Here is a 20,896-nt window from a genome sequence, read left to right on the forward strand (position 1 = left end):
TCCTTTTTTAACTAAAGACAAAACATCTAGTCACTCTTATTTTATTCCATCATTTACTTTACTCTCTCTTATCTTTCCTATTTTTTTCATCTCTCCTATTTATTTAATATAAATTCTTAATCTCCGTGCCCAAAAGTTTTGTCTCAACTTTTATGGGACAGAGGGAGTAACAAATAACAAAAAAAATTGCTAAGAATTTCGTCTTTTAACTGATTCAATAAGAAAAACAATTTCTAACACAAATTACTAAACTCGCAACAAAAATCGATTCTTCTCTAATAAGAAAATTCAGAACTCACGACACGTCTCTTTTTTGCCGAAGAAATAATCGAATAAATAATGTTTGTCTATGAGAATTGCTATCTACTCTTTCTAATGAATCAAATGGAGACTACTAATAGAATCATCCTTTTAATGAGTTTCTTCACAGTCCCTCGAGTTACTTTCTGCAATAGTCATAATCTTATTTTTTGTTATTTGGTGGGTTAATATTTAGTAAGTAGATCTTGTTTTAATTAAAAAATAAAAATGAGAAGGAAAAAAGTAACTAGCTTAATGGCGTAATTGACGTTTGCTTCAGTTTGCTATTGGGCTTTTATTATGCAACAAGGCCTACATATATTTCGGGCCACGTTTATTCTATTCTCAGCTCTCATTCTGATCCATTAATAAGTTAAGAGTAACTCTAAAATAAGCATGTGCAAAATATTTTATATGGAGTATTTGTTTTTTCTTTCCATTCTCAATTTTTAGCTTTCATCTTTTAAATGATGGAATAGTTAATTAATTACTCAATCCTTAATTTAGGATCCAAAAAAAAAAATGAGTAGCATAGAATAGAGGGAATACTAGTAATCAAACAAAATATCAGTCCTTTTCTTGTCCATGCAAAATCCTAGCCTTACATATTTCAATAATGCAAACCTAAAATCGAGTACACGAACCAATGTGAAATCAAAATATGAGACTTTTAAAGCGATATTATAGAGCATGTACCCTAAATAGGAAAAAAGAGGACAAAGGTCCAAGAAATCGGCCAATGTAGTTGTGTCATAAACAAAAGAGATAAGAATAAAAGGGACATAACATATAAACTGATCGGGGGTAATGAGAGGTGTCACGTGAAGATGTGGGAGAGACAATGTGATAATAGGGATGTGTCGGATACATAAACCTTTTATATGTATATGTCTTGTTTCTTCATTTACTCATAAATCAATGTATATGCATGTGCTAGTGTCGAAATTCCATGAACTTGTAATTCATAAATCATAATGATTCCATCTATTCTTATTGGATTATACTCTAGCTATTGTTATTTTATATTTTTAGTTTCAGGATAGTCTCACTTACTAATCTTTCCTTAATTTGGAGTAGGGCCGGGAAAAATACCGAAATACCGAAATACCGGCCTTATCGTACCGAAAAAATTACCGAAAATACCAAATTTTCGGTATACCGTGACTTTTGGTACGGTATGATACCTTACCGAAATATTCCGGTAAGGTAACGGTATGAATTTTCAAATACCGCGGTATACCGTTGCATACCGAAATTCGGTATATACCGTAAATTAAGGTATATACCGTAAACTATGGTATATACCACAAAAATATAGACACAATTATATATAAAATATATTTTGTATATTTTTAAATTATAAAATCATTGTAAAATATAAATATAATTATGAATAAATTATATTAAATTTATTTTAAAAATTATAAAATATAAATAATATTCTAAATACTCTAATTTTCTATTTTAATTGATGTTGATAGTCAGGTATACCGCAAAAGTAAGGTATACCGAACTTCGATATGGTATACTTGAAAATGAGGTACGGTATCGGTATGGAAATTCGTCATACCGAAAATAAGGTATACCGAAGTTCGGTATACCGAAAACTTTGGTAAGGTAAAGGTATGACTTTTTCGCATACCGTATTTACGGTAAGGTATACGGTATGGTGGTTTCGGTAAGGTATACCGTACCTACCCACCCCTAATTTGGAGACATATCGAAGAGTGGAATAACTGCTTCAATCTCGTATTATTTTAAATATTAATAACACTGTTTATTTTTTATTCAGAAAAAAATAATAACACTGTTACATGTGTATATAGATCTCGTAAGAATAATTGTCATTGTTTGGAAATCTGGATATTACGTTTTATTTTTGCATTTTTGCATTTAAAAAAAAACAATCTTTAATGAAAAATCTTTTAGAGTATCGACAAAATTTAATAAATAACTGATATAAACAAGGAAATTATGAAACTAAAATATTTCAGTGTCTTGGGCTGGATTGACATACTAAATATTTTTAGTTATTAATTAATTCTTTTGATATTTTCATGTTTCGTATAGTTAGCTAGCTAGTTTAGCTTCAGCATTTTATCTCGATTAAACACACAAATTAAACTACGTACTCAAATGAAAGCTTGCCAAGTTATATATACTCCCTCCGTCATCCTATGCTACTCACAAATTTTTTCGACCCATCCCAAACTATTTGTACCATTTATATTTTATGTAAAAATTATGATATTTAATTTAGATATTAAAATTCATTAAGTGTTTTCTTATAAAATGTTTTCGTATTATATTTAAAATATTAATTTTATTAATTACTCAATTCTTAATTAATGATCCAAAAATAAAAGTGTGAATAGCGTGATCGTGATCCTGGAGGGAATACATAATTTACATAGCAAGTATTTCCCCAGTGTACTGTATGACCGTATGAGATATACTATGAAGAAAGTTACTCCCTCCGTCCCTCATTAATTATCCACTTTGGTTCTGGATTTTGAAAAATGTAAAGGAAAGTGAGATAAAAAGTTAATGGAATACAGGTCCCATTTTTATTTTTTGGTTTTTGATAAAATATAAGTGAAATAAGTTAGTGGAATGTGAGACCTACTTACCAATTATGGTAAAATGGAGGTGGACAATTAATATGGGACGAATGAAAATAGCAAAAGTGAACAACTAAGGGGGACGATGGGAGCATCTCTCTCTCAAATTAAATTATTAATCATTGGAAACACCCTGTCACATATCATTCACATTAGTTGCAATGCAAACATTCCTCTGAAATCAGATTGAAGTTTGTAGATGTTCCTTAAATCCAGCTGTAACCAAATCACGAGACTAGTTGTGACTATTGATCATGTACTGTCTAAATCCAACATTATATCATCTGTTGAAAGGCCTAAAATCCAAGGGAATTAATTTCTTCAAATTGCATATAGTTAGGTCTCCAAAACTAAAAGATGGTATTTAATTTTCTCGTTAATTATTACATGTAGAATAGCAACCTCATCATAAAACTCCTTAGATGATATTCCACCAAATATATCGACTATAAATCATTAATTACTGGTACATTATGCGACATGAAATGCAATTATAGTGGCTGTTGAAGTTGTTGCAAACATAATAATAGAGATTAAATGCTAATTAGTTCAATTGCAATAGTAATATAATTAATCTCCAGTCAAAACAAAACACTGTACGCTTGTCATATCTTGGTTTGCCGTTCATCGATTATTTGATTTATCAGTAATTAATAATTACTGTGAATTAAGAAAAATAATTTGAAAGAACAAAATAATAAATCATAGGTACTTTTTAAAAAAATACTTGAAAGAGGGAGGTGGATTAAAGAAATACTCTAATGGGATTTAAAGTGAGAAAAGACAATATATGTATATATAGTGGTCGAATTTTTTGCATTATTACTATAGCCCTATACCAACTAGGCAACTATATAGAGCTTTAATAATTAAAAATATTAAAGGGCATCGCAATATTCAAATATTTTAATATTATACTTATCTATTATTAATAGTATTACTACCAAATTGCTTGTTTTAAGGTTAGTCTAGTAATTTACATATGTGCGCTTTATAGATTTAATATAACTATGAAAATGATCTATATGAATGAATATTGTGATATATTAGCACGTAATCTATGTGTATATCCTATAGGCTATATTAATATGTATATAGATAACATAACATCGAATTCTTCTCATACGTCGCATGTACCATGCAATTACCACCCCAGTTAAACGTTTAAAATTAAAAGTCGTGAAAAAAGAATTTTTCTTTTTTAATTGGAGAAAGAAGGACAATATACATTGAATAAGTCTCTCCTTTATATATCTGGGAAGTTGTCACATATATATACAGGCGTCCTCCCATGAGCAAAAGAGTATTTTTAAATTCTCTAAATTCTGTCACATTGTCTTGGTGAAGATCTCATTTAACTTATATAAGTGTGAATAATCATCCCCCTTATAAGACCTTTTAGGAGGTGAGTGACTCATTAATATGTTATCAGAGCGGGCTCAAGTCGATGATGAATTTCTCTTTATCTCTTATCTACCTCGCGAGTGGAAGACCGATGTCCTTTCCGGCCCACATTGATGATGGTTTTCTTATCTCTTGCACATCGATGACGGTTCTCTTATCTCTTGCATTACCCACATCGATGATGGTTCTCTTATCTCTTGTATTACCTACCTTGTGGTGGAAGACCGATGTCCTTTCCGGCCCACACGTGAGGGGGCGTGTTAAATTCGCTAAATCATATCCCACATCGACTTGGTGAATATTTCATCTAATCTATATAAGTGTGGATAACCCTCCTTCTTATAAGGTCTTTTAAGAGGTGAGTGACTCATTTCTAATAAGTAGTCCCGGGGTTGAGGTGAGTGGACCATTTCTAATAAGTAGTCCCGGGGTTCGTTTTAGATACGGCGATGTCTCAATTTTAGATGTTGCTAGGGTAACCTAGTTAAATTATTTCTACATTTCCATTTCTACGACATAATGGATGTCTAATATGACACATTTAAATTCTCAAAAAACGGTTGATGTCACAATCCAAAACTATGATGAGTAGTTATTATTTACATTCATGTGTGCTTCTGTTTCATGTTATATGGTTATCAAATTCTTCTGGTGGATGAGGATGACAGATAACGACATGACGTGTGTTGCTCCTTTTCTTATGTTTCTTAAGTTCATTATCTTTTTTCTTCTTTAGTGATTTTGAATAGAACCTTTGCTTTTATTATTTTTTTTTTGCTTGCCGTTATTTTATCCTAGCATTGGTTTTTGTTTAAAAAATGAAAAATGGTAAAAAAAAAAAAAAATTGTCAAAATATAAAAGGTAACTGCAAGGTAGGTGAAAAATATATCACTCGACTTAAATTAATTAGAGATGCAAAAGTTCCTTATTGGATCACTTTCTCTGGTACATTTTAGAAACTCTGATTTCCCAATCTTGGAGGGCATTAAAGGGAAATGCAAAATTTCCCTGGTTTAGAAAGAGGAGTGTGACACTTCATTTCAGAATCCATGTGACTCTTTTGTATTTATTTTCGAATTAGTTGTCATGGTTTCATATTTTTCTCTGTTTTTATAGGAGAATTATTTGTCATAATTAATCATATGACAAACATTAATTTGTTTAGAGTTGCTTATTTTAACTCTTTTTTCCTTTAAGGGAACATGGGAGGGGGAGACTTATCAATTAAATTATAAATTATTCCACATGTTGTTTGTATTGTTTGGTAACCTATATATCAACCCGAAACTTGGTTTAAAAAAAAATTGATTTGGTGTCATTCTTGTTTTTCTTTTTCTTTTTTTGAAATCATGGTAAGTTTCCTTTTCATATAGTATTAATGATGCTTTATCAAGTAACACTTGGTAAAAGGTAAAGAAAAGTTAGAATAATTAAATTAAAATTGGCCATGTCATAGCAACAATTGAATAAAAGGTATGCACTTTTGATCCATTGCAAATTTGCAATTCAGTCAAATTTTTCATTAATAACTCCACTTTTTGATTTGTAGTAATTTTAATCTTTATGAACTTTCCTAAATGTCGATCAAATCAACAATATAGTTTCAGGGATAAATTTTTCTGAAAAAATATGAGATGCTAAAATTTATATAATCAAATGATGGAAGCACAATCGAAATGTTTCAAAGATAATCTAAAAATTAGTCAAAAGTGGCAATTCATTTGACATTCAATCCGACTAATTACCCTATGTGGGACAAGCTGATTTCATATAATTTCCTAAAGTCTTGTGCAATCATATCATAATTGCATTATAATTATAGCTTGGGAATCTTCATTACCACTATGCAAGCTAATACAGATAATCCTCACATATATAACAAACTAATCATTACTCCATCTGTCCATGAAATGTTGTCCAGTTTTATCATTTCGGTCCGTCTGCGATATGTTGTCCACTTTGTTTTTTTTCCATTTTTGGTAAATGGACTCCACTTTCCACTAACACATTACACTCACATTCTATTATAAAACTAGTATATAAATATGAGACTTACATTAATTTCACACACTTTTCTTCACATTTCTTAAAACTCGTGCTGGGTCAAATATGAACAATATTTTACGGACGGAGGGAGTATTTTTCTCCCATTAAAAATAAACCATAGCTTCTTAGTTGATAACCAACAACAATTTTCTAACTTTTAGAGGACAGCTGCTGCTTTGGCCAAATATATTTCTATCATTCTTCTAGTTTAGTTGCCAGAACGATACTATGTGTGTGTGTGTGTGTTTAATCAGGAAAAATGATTCAGTGAGAATGCTAAATATTGATCAGAAAATATAATTATTTCAACTCCTTAATTATAAAAATCTTCGGTGGATTTTTCTCAATATTTTAATTTAATTTAATTCTAACAAAAAATTAATTTTCACTTGATTCCTACCATACCATTTAGTTATAATGATTCTGCATTTTTTTAGAAGAAGACCTAAACCATTACAGCTTGGCAGCTTACCAGATGTATTATTGTTGAGTGCTGACGCTCAATCCAAAACTATAATAGTATTAAATTAAGTGCTACTGTTAATTAAAGGGGAAAGTGAATAAATAAAATAAATGAGGATCAGCAGCTTCTGTTATTCCACATTTCTATTTGCTGGCTTTGTCCTTATTCAACGAATAATTTATCTAACTTTTTAATTATTTTTTTAAATAAGTCTTGAGAAGCAAAAAAGTACTAATAAAGGTTTTATAGTCGAGAATAAATACTGGATTAGCTCCATTGAGGATTTAGGTGACCTTACATGCTTACACCTAACTACTACTCCATAATATGATAATACTAGTACTAATATTTATCTGTAATGTGTATATGTATACCATCGCCCTTAATTCACAGTACGAAAACTTTATAGATATAAACATTATAAATTTAATGACAGCGAGAAGAAAATATTAATGAAATATAAATTTGAAAAGATTAAGCAAATATAAACGTGATTTAATATACTAATAAGTTAATTGACTGGCGTGACATGTAAGATAAACTGTAACAAAATATAAAATCATATGTAATTGTTTTTTACTTGAGGTAGGAAACGATGACTTTTGAAGTCTAAATTTTAAAATTCCACGTTAGGACATGATTTAATGATTTTAGAAGAGGACAAGTTTGAAACGAAAGGCATGTGTTTCATCACTTCATGTTTGGACACTTTAAAATTTGATTTAATGATCCTAGTTATATATCAAGTAAACTTTGGTATTATTGTTGTAATTAGTGGAACATCTCAATGTGCCTATCAAAAGAACCGAAAATTTGCTTCATATATAACCTGATTTGGTGTTCCATTTGCCAACTCTGATAAGAAGAGAATTTGCATGTTCCACATTGTGACATAGTCGATTTAAGATGTTCAAAACAAACTGGTGTTTCGTTTGCAAATTTTGATAAGAAGATGTGAATTTGCATGTTCTATGTCGTCATGACGTGGTCGATTTATGATATTCAAAACAAGTTGGTATTCCGAGGTATATGCCTATATGGTACAACTGGGAGATGGAAAATAAGGGACTATTTTGGCGCCTTGATACATGGGCTATAAGATGGTGTATGAAATTCTCTTTTCTCGTCGTACGACAAGTTTGTTTACTTTAATAGTATTAGAATCTAATTAGATTAATTCATATCTGCAAGTGTATGGTGCTGGTGGTCAAAAGTAAACAATATGGCACATCTTTTATATTAGTTGCATTGATAAATTTACGCTAGCTAACCAAGTCAAAAATAAACAATATTACACATCCATCGTAGTAGTTGCACGAGTTGTCACAATTTTTTAGTAGTACAACATATATGTCTCATACAGTTAAATTTTTTATCATTTATATTATACCACTCAAATGTTTCTATTTTCAAAAGGATAAGAATTCTTAGAATCGTCACAATCTGAATTGTAAATGATCAAACTTAATACTCAATTCTTTTGGTTCCATAACCTAAATTCACTAAAGCCGGCAAATGTTACTAGTCCTAGAAACGTATCCAATTCATAGTGAGAATGGGGCAACCTCAAATTTCCACGTACATATATATTCATATAGCAAATTATATCAATTTATTAACTAAGCATTAAATTGCCCCTCCATATATTATAATAAAAAAGTATATATAATTGCCCCATCTAATAGGATAAAATGCAGTCCAAGATAATAGAAAAGATGGATAAAATATTTTCCTTTTCTTTAGATTATAGAACATGCAGAAAAAATCTAAGGTTTATAGCTGTCGACTGATAAAAATTAGAACTTCTCCAAAGAAAAATTTGAATGTTCATTTTTTTGCCTTCTCTACCGTAATTTTCTGGCTCCATCTCCTAGTATATATAGACTAGAAAAACATGCATCCCAATAAAATCCAGTGCATATTTAATTGAGTAAATCACCATGAAATAGACATGACATACAATCTCCAATATAGAAATGAAAATTCCTAACCCTCCCCCAACCTAGCAACTAGCAAGTATAGGTTACTTTAATATGTAAATACGTAACAACTTTTGAAAGTAAATTAAAGTGTACAATAATTGATAATTGTACTGCCCTGCCGAGGAGACCAAAAAGAAAATTTGACATCTTGTAGTACACCCTATTGTGTCATGTGGCAGCTCAATCTAATCTTTTAACTTGACCCTAGAATTAATTAATAAAATAAAATTGATTCATGATGATGGAATCCCAACAATAGATCAATGAATGGCCTTCTGTACTCTCACGTGATTTTCTGCAATTTCAGAGTTAAAATTCTTGATATCAAATGTCACTCCCATATCTAATTCACATGCCCTGCATTGAGTATACTTCTCTTTTCTGTTACCATAATTAAATAATCGGTCATGTACCAAAGACTTATTCAAAGTTTAGCCTATACTGGCACGTATATAGACTATAGTTCAGTGTGATTAACTAATTACATTATTACTCTTCTGACTACTCCCTCCGTTTCTAGATAGTTGAATCATTTTTTCATTTTGAGAAGTTTCTTTATAGTTGATTCATTTCTATATATGGTAATTTTTTTTCTCTTTCATACTTTTCTCTCATACTTTATTCTCACTACTTTATTCACTTTATACTTTATTCTCTCTATCCTTTCATCTCTCTTACTTTTTTATCTATTTATTTAACACACCCAGTATTCTTTCTAAAACTCCGTGTCGAAAAGTTTCGCTTCAACTATAAATAAAGTTATACATTATTCAATAACGTACGAGCGGTGCAATCAATAAACCTTATAAGTACAGTATTCATCAAAAAAAGAATAGTAGAAAGTTGATTTATGTAGTATTTGAAATCAAAGTTTAGTTTGATGATTAAGATTAAGTCCTCACACCAACTTTATTCTTCAAAATCATATAATTTCAATTTTAACAGAATCCAAAAGTCCTGGACAATGAATATCCAAATAACTTCCAACCATTTTAATAGTCTTTCCTTTCCAATAAATCCCATATTTTAAACTAATAAATAGTATATTAATTGCGCGAGTCCGGCTCCGGGCATTATATGCAAACAAAGAAGCGATAAAATAAATGCTCAACAATACTCAAATATGACACATACATCGTATTACTATGTTTAATAGGAGTATACGTCTTCTAACACTAAGTAGAAGTGGACTTATATAAAGAAGCCACCTATTTCAAATAATTTGATACGTAAAAAAATATGGAGTAGTACTAGAACATTTACTAAATTTTATGAAGAATTTTTCTTCAATAACATGCACAATTGTTGTCATATCCTCTGAAGTTATAAGTAAAATTGACCACCATGTGACGAAATTCTTTCATTTAAAATAAAATATGTTATCTATAGGGGCTCCAATCATGTTACAGGATGGCAATTTGATGGAATCTTGTCGTTTTTCTGTATTTCATGATTTAATATAGCATAAATTACTCAAAATAATTACTGATCAATAATTAACAGCAATCATATATATTCGAAATCAATGCCTATTATTATGTACTACTACTACTATATAGTAGTATTGTTTTTTTCGCTTAAATATATCCATTGTCAATCAGGGACTTTCTCAGGATTTGCTATAGTTTGTTAGCAATATGCTGTCAATTGTCAGAAATTCAGTGTAGATACCAATGAAGTATTTAGACAGATTACCTAATTGATTTGGATTATTAAAAAATTAGAAAGTTCAATCCAAAGTGTTGCCTTTCAAGTTTCAATGGCCAATCTTTTTAAATCCTTTTTTTTGGATCTTAGCAAATGTGACGCACACAAATATGGTTGGTGCATAACTTCAACATGATAGTTGATCGCATATGGCAATGAACTTGAGATAAATTTACGTAGGTAAAAACATAAAGTGATAAACCATTTAAAAGCTTAAAAAAAAAAAAACTCTAAAAATTCTCTGTAAATTATACCGTCCTAAAGTTCGTATATACTATATTCCATTTGCAATAAAATACTAACAAATTTATAGCAAAATCAACAATGCGCATGACATGTTACTCTAAATAAAATAAATGTCACTATTTTTTAGTTGAACTAAATCAATACTACTTAAATTATACTCCGGCAAATTATTTTTAGGAGAAAATATATTTTTGAGGAAGTCTTGTTTATTTTTATGAGGAGAAAATGTCATAGTGAGGATGTCTTATTTATTTAACTTTTTTCATAGTCTGCACCTAACTGATCTAATCAATCTTCCCATATTTATTTTTGGTCCCAATCATCACGCAAGCAATACAACTAGTGCACGAAAATTTTCAGCATTAAATTTGTTTTCATATTTAATTTTCGGAAAAGGAATTTATGGCAGTCCAAGTTTCCATTTTCCAATGCAACTAGCTTGTTTCTCTCCATTCACATGTCCCATCAGAATTCAGAAATCAGCATTCACAAGAGACAACCGATGCAGGTCGCACAAAATATGTCATAATTTCATTTTTAGTTTATTTCATAAAAAATGTCATATTTCTCCTTTTAAAAAAAATTATCTCTCACGTGAATATAAAAATTATATTTTTTCTCTCAATTTAACACTGAAAACAAAATCTCCTAAAATCTCGTGCCATTCTACAAGTGTGACATCTTTTGTGGGACGGAGGGAGTACTGTGCATTCATTCAGTTATCCGTCATTACATAATTAAGTACTCCCTCCGTTCCCTCATAGTTGAGGCGGAATTTTTTGGCACGAAGTTTAAGAATTGAATGTTGAGAAATAAATAAAAAAGTAAGAAAGAGAAAAAAGGTAGAGAGAATAAAGTAAAAAGTGAATAAAGTAAGAGAGAGTAAAGTAAGAAAGAGAAGAAAGTTACTATATATGGAAATGACTCAACTATGAGGGAACTTTCTGAAATGGGAAAATGACTCAACTATGAAGGAACGGAGGAAGTATTTCCATCGATGAATAAATTTTGTTGAAATTGACAGTTGATAAAATTAATAAATATAGCAGATGTTAAAACCGCTCTCACCAAAAATTTTACACAGAACAAATTTCAGTGGGCGAAAATGTTACGTTCTCACTAAGAAAAGTTGATAAAACCAAATGTTATGGTTTTAAATTTCATAAATGTTATGCTCTCAAAAGAAAGAAATTGATAAAATTATGATTTTAAATCTCAGAGTAGTACATTGTTAAAGAGAATAAAGTATATAAAAATATATTTTTAATAAAAGTTGAATGAAATAAAACAGAAAGTAAGTTAGGAGTATAAGAGAATATGCATGAGAGTAAGCAAAAAGTTTAGTTAACAATAAAATAAATCCCGAAATGACAACGCACGTTGAGTATAAAAACCCAAGAAACCATCCCACTTCCTCCACCACTCCATCCACCACCTCCTCCGCCGCCGTGGCCAATGGCGATCACAAAGCAATCCTCCGGCGACCTCAAATCACGCGTCAACACCTGCATCGACAAGCTCTCTGACCGAGACACCCTCGCCATGGCCTCCAACGAGCTCGAATCCATCGCCCGCACCCTCCCAAACGACGCCTTCGCCCCCTTCCTAAACTGCCTCTCCGCCACCGACTCCTCCGAGAAGTCCCCCGTCCGCCGCCAGTGCGTCCGCCTCATCAGCGTCCTCTCCGCCGCCCACGGCGACGCCCTCTCCCCTCACGTCTCCAAGATGATCTCCGCCGTCCTCCGCCGCCTCCGCGACCCCGACTCCGCCGTCCGCGCCGCCTGCGTCGACGCCGTATCTTCCATCTCCGCGCACGTCACCTCGCCTCCGCTGTTCGCCGCGATCCTGAAGCCTCTGGCTGAAGCTCTCTTCCACGAGCAGGACTCCAAGGCGCAGATCGGGGCCGCGCTCTGCCTCGCCGCGGCGGTGGAGGCGGCGACGGATCCCGACGCGGCGGAGATGAGGAGGCTGCTGCCTAGGGTTTTGAAATTAGCCAGGAGCGATGGTTGCAAGGCGAAGCCGGCTCTGCTCGCATTGGTAGGTTGCATCGTTAGCACCGATTGCGTTAAGAGTAAGAGTTTGTTCAATTCTACCGTTTCCACGGCGGTTGATTTCCTGAGCAGCGACGATTGGGCTGCGAGAAAGGAAGCAGCGGAGGTTTTGGAGAAGGCGGCGATGACTGACTGCAATTTGTCGGTGCAATTTAAGGCTTCTTGCTTAGCTGCTTTAGAGAACAGGAGATTCGACAAAGTAATTAGTCAATTTCCTTCTTCTTTTTCAATGATTAAGCGACAAAAATGTGTATTGACTGTTTTCTTCACCTTTTAATTTACAGGTAAAGCTTGTTAGGGAAAAGATGAACAGAGCATTGGTGATATGGAAAGATCTTCCCGAGCAATCCGAAGCCCTCTCCTCGCCAAATGGTATAATTAGCAAATTACTACTACACTTTTTTTGTTTATTGGCTGAAAAATTATTATATAGCATCGCCGGCGAATTTTCTCAAATTATTCTATGTTATTTTCGTATGCAATTTGCCCTAATTAATGCGATGAACTCAATTTATGAGATACTAACCGTCATAATTGGGAGACTCATTAGATCACTCTCAATTGATGATAGTTAAAGATATGCAAAAAGGCGCATTGCTAATTAAGCAAATTCAGTTGATAATTAGCCCTTGTTTGATCAAAGAATGCTAAGACTGTAAAAATGATGAATATTGATGTTTTGCATTGTTTGTCAGTTCAATCAGATACTAGCAGTGCTGGTTATTACTCCCCTAGCTCAGAAACTCCTCAACTGAGAAAAATGCATCCACCGAGGTCACCTGCGTCTAGTTGCTCGTCGTCAACCAGCAGCAGCAGGAGGAGCACTCTGGGAAACGAGGACGCCAAACCCCGCCTTCCCACTGCCAGTAACAAGTTCAATGTAAAGAAGGACACCCGTGCTCGGGTGGTTCCCTGTGACAGTTCAGACAATATCAAAGATGACTTTGAGAGCGAGAACGAGAACGAGTTTGAGGACATGTCTCTGATCCGAAGGCAGCTGCAGCAGATAGAAAGCCAGCAATCGAATTTGTTCAGCCTCCTTCAGGTACTAGCTGTTGAAAATGGTTTCTACTACATTATGCTGTGCTGTGTTGTATTGTATTGAGATTGATCTGTTGTTGCTTCAGAGGTATATTGGGAGCTCTCAGAAGGGCATGAGCTCGTTGGAGAAGCGAGTGGATGGGTTGGAGAAGGTGCTGGGCGTCATGTCAGAGGATTTTGCTCTCCCAACACGAAGGATCTCAACGACAAGTGAGGAGTTGGGGAACGCTTGCTGTATGATCCCAGGAAGGGAGTTTCTTAGTCCCAAGTTTTGGAGGAGAGGAGAGTCTGTTAATTTGAAGTTGGAATCATCTTTCAGCAGCAGTCATGGAAATGGGATTATGCACAAGGATGCTAAGATTATTACGAGGCTTGATAGTCCAAGAAAGTAAAGTGATAGATATTCTTTTGTTTTAGGTCGAGCTAGAAGCTGTATATATACAGATTTTTCTGTAGCAAAAAGAGATGAGGCCAAGGAAAAGGTTTTATCTTCAGTTGCTCTGCTGTTTCTTGGTTTATTCATCTTTGTCTTGTTGAGAATTTGGTTGGTTTAATCCTTATTGTTGAGAATTTTGATGAATGTAATGTATAGAATCGAATGATAATATGCACCATTGAAACAAAAATCAATCTTCAACTGGCTACAATTATCCCTACTATTAAAAGTTTAAAATAAGTGGCATTCAAGTCCAATAGTCATACTATTAAGATAACCTAACGCATAACAATTTGACCAAAAGTTAAATAAATTTTGGCTACAATTATCCCTTAAATTAATCAACTAATTCCATTTGGCAATTAGGAGACATTTCATTGATATTTCCATGGGTATAAGCATATTTATATTTTAAGAAATTATCTTAAACGCCAAAATTATCAATAAAATTAGGAAAATCTATATTTTGTCTTGTCGTAAGCTTGTGTGTGGCTACTTAGCTACTTTTCCAACTACCAAAAGGGGGTTTAGGGTTCACAAGAGCAGCGACATCCACCACTAAGAAATCAAGGTATGCTTGAATTCTTTCTCTAATCCTTTTTCCTTCTACTCAGATTACTCAATTAGCTATAATTTCTGTAGTTGGAGAGCAATTGGTCATACATGGGCGTGCTCGAGTTGCTCTGCAAGACCTCATCTCTTTGTGTAGACAGACCGATTCCCAGTCCCGATTGTGGTTCATTTCAGGTGAATCTCAGGCGGAGTAGAATTACATTTATGACCCCGCCAGCCTCCTCCTCCGCCGCCGTTTCGGTAACTGAGGATAGCCCAAAGGAAGGAGGCGGCAAGCTGACCGGGGATTCATTTATACGGCCGCATCTCCGTAAATTGTCCCCATATCAACCTATTCTCCCCTTCGAGGTAATTTCTTCTCCAATCGCCACCTTTACTGTTCTGTTACTCGCTATAGATGAACATGGATAAAACATACGAAGAAACACTGTTGTATGAGGACTGAGGTTATAGTGTTCTGCCTATGTTAGTCATCAGTTTCTGTTAACAAAATCAAATTACAAATGCTATTTAATAACATTGATGCATATCAAGGTCTTCGTGTCAGTGTTATTCGCATTTTTTGAGTAAAATGGAATTTCTTTTTCCTCATTTCCTTTTCGTGTACTTACAAACGAACTTTATTTCAAAGGAGTTTTAAAGTTCATAGCTTTTCCCTGTAGTATATTTGGTGCATTTCAAGATTCTTAATGCCATTTAGTTTTGAAACCCACCAAACTGCTGAAACCAAATAAGTCAGTCGTTTTATTGATTATCGCTATTTACTAAGTTGTTTCTTCTAAAATTTAGTGTTTCATGTTCAGGTGTTGTCTACTCGTCTCGGTAGAAAACCTGAGGAAATTATCAAATTAGATGCTAATGAAAATCCATATGGTCCGCCTCCAGAGGTACTATTAACATTGCTTTAAGTCTTCCATTGTGTGGGGATAGTATTTCAGTTCTTGCTGTGCAGCGATTATTCATGTGGCGGCCATTATTCAATACCTTGCACAATTTACTGCAAAATTACTGTTTTCTTGTAGGTTTTTGAGGCTTTGAGCTCTTTGAGATTCCCTTATATTTATCCCGATCCTGAAAGCCGGAGATTGCGAGCTGCTTTGGCGAAAGATTCTGGTCTTGAAGCTGATTATATTCTCGCTGGCTGTGGTGCAGACGAACTTATTGATTTGATAATGCGGTTTGTTGGCCAATCATTTCTGACATTGTCTTTCATACTTTCAGGGTTCTTTTTTCTCAAGGTCTAATTACAACGAATTTTTTTCCTTTGACCTTCAGATGTGTTTTAGAACCGGGTGATAAAATATTGGACTGTCCACCAACTTTCACTATGTATGAGTTTGACGCAGCTGTTAATGGTGCACTTGTAGTCAAGGGTAACCTGCTTAGTCTCTTATGTCTGTTTTTCTCTTTCAGCTCTTCTTGAATTAAAAAATTAGACACATTTTGTTATTGAATAACATCAAATGCTGTAGCCTGTATGCATATAATTATTCTTTTATTTCCTGTATCTGTCTTCACATCTTTAAAACACCCAGTCCATCTTTTGTAACTCTGGCCTTATCCCATTTCACAGTTCCTAGGAAGCCCGACTTCAGCCTGGATGTGCATAGAATATTTGAAGTTGTTGAGAAGGAGAAACCAAAGTGTATATTCCTCACCTCACCTAACAATCCTGATGGAAGGTAAATTCACTTGAGTTCATACTTTTTTCTTGTTTGATAATTATAGTTTTTTTTTTCATTACTCTCCGAAGAGAGTAAAGTAATCAACTGCATTGCGGTTTGCAATTTGAGATTACTATAATAATCATTGGAAACAATACATTTAGATTATGTTTGAAATGGTTAATGACTAGTACGTTTTTTATTCTGATTGTTTGAACTTATTCTCTATTATGGACTGATTTCCCTCTTTTGGTCTGGCAGCATTATAGATGATGAAACTCTTGTGAAAATACTTAGTCTGCCAATATTAGTTGTGCTGGATGAAGCATATATCGAATTTGCGGGACTTAAATCTAAGATGACATGGGTAAAGAAGTACGAGAATCTAATTGTCCTCCGGACATTTAGCAAAAGAGCTGGTATTTTCCTCCCTTCTTTTCCATTCCTGAGCACTACATGAAACCTGTTGCTTGAGATGTCTTCATACAATCCAAAAGGCTTTTCAATTTAATTAGGGTAGGAGCTCAGTATAATGATTGTACTGCAGTGCTACACACCTCTGACCCATGTCATGAGTTCATATGCTGATACGCACCCAAGTACCCAACTTAATCCAATACAACATCACTTGATATAGCTGTTGAACAGAAAAATGGTTAAAAGTTGTTTCCATTGATAAAAAATTCATGTGTATTTTGATATGAGTGTATCACTAGGTTGGTAAGCTTTGCGATCTGGCCATGTGTAGTAGTGGACATCTGAAAATTCTATTGAATTCCGTTTACTTAAAACTAAGTTGTCCTCTATAATCTATCTATATGACCTTCATTTATCAACTTCGGACAAAATGTGTGGGGTATGTCCGCTCGCATCATCAGTTAAACCAACTCTCTGATGTTAGGCATTCTGTAGGATTGCTCTCTGCGCATATAGGAACATATTTTACAGGGAAGTGGGATTTAAGCCTTAACTGCTGCTCTAATTATGCAAAATTCTTGAGTTGATGGCAAAACTAAACCTACTTACTGCTTAATGAACTGTTTTGTGCGAGGTTTTTTGTTTGGCTGATATATATATCCTATAATATTGGGGTGCTATGATGCATTATAAATAATAAATGATGGTCGTATTCATTTTTTGGTGATTCAGCTCTAGCCGGCCTTCGAATTGGATATGGAGCATTTCCATTGAGCATTATTGAATACCTTTGGAGGGCCAAGCAGCCATATAATGTGTCAGTAGCAGCTGAAATTGCAGCATGTGCTGCATTAGAGAATCCTACCTATCTAGAGGTACCAGGATCAACATCTCTGTCTCACTTTTCATGTGCCATGTAATTTTTATTGACTGGTAGAGCCATCCATTTATCAACATCTATATTTGATTTGTATCAGAATGTGAAAATAGCTTTGGTGGAAGAGCGAGAGAGGCTATTTAAGCTTTTGAAAGAAGTGCCATTTCTAAATCCATATCCAAGCTACTCCAATTTCATTCTTTGTGAGGTGACAACTGGAAGAGATGCTAAGAAACTGAAGGTATGGTGTTTTTGGTTTTCAGTTCTGACCTATCGAAAAGTTGGGCTTGAGTAGTTTGATTGCAATCTAGATATATGAACCTAAAGGCTGTTATTCAAGCAGTTCATTGCAAATCTTTACATATGTAACTTCTCCTTACAGGAAGACCTCGCAAAAATGGGTATCATGATTCGTCACTACAGTAACAAAGAATTAGCGGGTTATGTCCGTGTATCCGTAGGCAAGCCAGAGCATACTGATGCTCTAATGGAGGGTATGAAGCGCCTTTATTAATCTTCTGCAAGCAAACTGTTGTGAGCGAACTACAGCGGGCGCAGTCGTGTAGAAATTCAATCCAACTGTGTAAAAGCACTCAGGTGAGCCCTAGTGGCAGATTTTGTTAATTGAAATTCCAATTCCAATTCCAATTCCATTTCACAATAGTCATCTCTTAAAGGAGGCGCAGTTTATTCAGGTTTGTTGAATCAAGCTATTTTTCTCTTTTTCACTAGTGCTTAATGCGCAGATATTCTCTGAACAGGGGAGAAACTGAAGAATAAAACTGGGAAAAAAGTTTATATAATTCGATGATGGTTTTAATTTAAAATCGTTGAACGTGCTGTTGTAATCAAACTTGAAATATGGTAAGAAGACTTTTTATGATTCTTCTTTTCTATATGTACCATTTCTTTGTATGCCTTTGAAGAAAAGAATTTTTCTTTTAGATTTCATCTTTTTTGACCCTTCTTGGATGAAACGATTTTCTGGCAACATGTTAAACCAATATACTCCCTTCGTCCCACTCTAAATGCCACATTTTCCTTTTTTGGATGTACAATTCTAAATAACACATTTCTAATTGTTTGATATCATATTTAAGCTTGTTTAACTCAAAGCCTAATATAAGACAAGAGCCCTACCCAATCTTGCCATAATTAAAACTTTTTATGTAACCCATCAATTTGTCTAGTTAAGCCACTATTATTTAATACTATACAAATGTAGATAATTTCTTTATAATCAAAAAATTATGAAAAAAATCTCTACATATTGTTTTTATATATCTTCTTATATCACACCTTTCTTATCAAATATGTTCTTAACTCATAAAATAACACTAGATAAAATCTGGTGTCGGACTAAAAATGCTCCACTTAGAAAGGGACGAGTTGAGTACAATAATTATACTTCACACGTGTCAAGAAAAAGAATATTCTTAGCTGTGTTGCAAGCCTAAATTGTTCAATTCATGAAAAGGGTACAAAAATGAAAATTTTAATTCCAAAATTCACCAATTTTTCATTGTCATTTAGATGGTGTGTAAAGCTAAATTTGTTCATTCACTTACTTTCTTATTTTTTTTTATAATTCGGTGTCGATCCTATTGGAATTATTAACGGTGAATGTAAAGAGAATGAGTATGCTCTCGCTAAAAGCAAAACAAAAGAGAATGGGCATCCATTATCCAGTTCATTTATTTCAATTAAATAATCGAAAACGACCAAAACTGATCCAGTAATACTTTAAAACTGATCAATCTATCACCCTAAATTTCCGAAAGTAAATCAAGCTACCCAACAACTACCTGCCACATGTACCGAACCTAAACGTTCTTTAACGCGCGTGTAAACAACGTTCCACGTGGCCGTTACTATAGACCTGTATAAATGACAAAAGCAGCATTTAATTATTTATTACTATAAATATTCTATTCCCTCTGTCCATCAAAAGAGATAATAAAATAAAGATAAATGTGTTTTAAAATTTAATAATATATCATTTTGGTTGGGACAAACAAAAACAAAAAGTAGATCATTTTCAGGAGGACGAGTGCACAATAGTTCTATAATACTCTCTCCATTCAAAATCAATAAGGAACGAAGGGAATAACAAAATGTAAGTAAGAACGAGTTAGTGGAATAAAAGGTTTACTACAATGATAAAAATAAAATATGACAAATTTTGTAGGACAAATGAAAATGAAAAATGGCGACAAACTTTATGATACAGATGATACAGATGGAGTAACTTAGATTGATTAATAAATTGTTATTATAATACCTTTGCTAAAAATACGAAGCAATTAATTAAGATTAGGTGAATTCAACAAGACATTAATAACACAGAATATTACTCCACTTATTAAGGTAACAAGGCGTACTTTAATTACTGTGTTATGTAGTCATATCATAATGAATACTTTGAATTGTCAATTTGAATTTATGCAATGTAATGAAGACCTCATGACTATTGTCGATTGATACTTTTTCTATTTTGTATTGCGCATATATTAGCGAATAAAAGTACTATCTTAGAACTTAGAAGAAATCCAACTTCTGTTGTTGGTTATTGAAAAGTCCAAATTTGCAGCCGACTCTCCTAAAGGATGGAGTGTATTTTTAACAATTTTATCGGGGAAATAAAGAATGTTAAAAAATTTCGCGATTTTTCGCTACCCATTTCAATTTAAAAATGAAGATGCGCAACCCAAGAAACAAAGAAAATTACTCGAGACTTGTAGTTATAATTAAAGACCACTACACAAGAATGGAAATTATAAACAAGACGCCTTAAATTGAGTAGCAAGTCTCCCTAGTCATGAAACATAAATTACACAATTTATAAGTCCTAAATATAGTCAGCCAAACATGAATAAGCATAATTAAGAATCTAAGCTGATTTATTGAATTAGCACACACGTTTAAGGCAAACTCCACATAAGCAACATCTCCAACAGGCAACAGCCATAGCTTGCTGCAGCTGTAAAAAAAGATGATTATTATTCCCATAAAGCAGCAGAGAGAGAGTAATCTCTCCGACAATTACTAGATAACAGAAGCAACAAAC

At 33.5% G+C, this 20,896-nt stretch overlaps 2 protein-coding genes across 5 annotated transcripts; both read left to right on the plus strand.

The window, feature by feature from the left end:
- The first annotated feature begins 12,150 nt into the window (after nt 1-12,150).
- LOC125203505 (TORTIFOLIA1-like protein 4) lies at nt 12,151-14,356 on the plus strand. The gene is made up of 4 exons (XM_048101860.1): nt 12,151-13,020; nt 13,106-13,193; nt 13,517-13,866; nt 13,949-14,356. The coding sequence occupies exons 1-4, from the start codon at nt 12,226-12,228 to the stop codon at nt 14,252-14,254; spliced, it is 1,539 nt and encodes a 512-aa protein (XP_047957817.1). The 5' UTR covers nt 12,151-12,225; the 3' UTR covers nt 14,255-14,356.
- A 400-nt stretch (nt 14,357-14,756) lies between these two features.
- LOC125208678 (histidinol-phosphate aminotransferase, chloroplastic-like) lies at nt 14,757-18,778 on the plus strand. Of its 4 annotated transcripts, none has more exons than XR_007174164.1 (11): nt 14,757-14,869; nt 14,941-15,219; nt 15,675-15,758; nt 15,894-16,048; nt 16,147-16,244; nt 16,445-16,553; nt 16,797-16,954; nt 17,685-17,827; nt 17,930-18,070; nt 18,212-18,426; nt 18,562-18,778. XR_007174164.1 is itself a non-coding variant. In XM_048108336.1 (10 exons), the coding sequence occupies exons 2-10, from the start codon at nt 14,962-14,964 to the stop codon at nt 18,341-18,343; spliced, it is 1,278 nt and encodes a 425-aa protein (XP_047964293.1). In that variant the 5' UTR covers nt 14,757-14,869; nt 14,941-14,961; the 3' UTR covers nt 18,344-18,615. The 4 variants fall into 4 exon arrangements, 1 of the variants encoding a protein (XP_047964293.1); XR_007174163.1 differs by having other exon boundaries at nt 18,576-18,778; XR_007174165.1 differs by having other exon boundaries at nt 18,591-18,778.
- The last annotated feature ends 2,118 nt before the right edge of the window (nt 18,779-20,896 follow it).

Source organism: Salvia hispanica, chromosome 2 (genome assembly GCF_023119035.1).
Source record: "Salvia hispanica cultivar TCC Black 2014 chromosome 2, UniMelb_Shisp_WGS_1.0, whole genome shotgun sequence".
NCBI lineage: Eukaryota > Viridiplantae > Streptophyta > Magnoliopsida > Lamiales > Lamiaceae > Salvia > Salvia hispanica.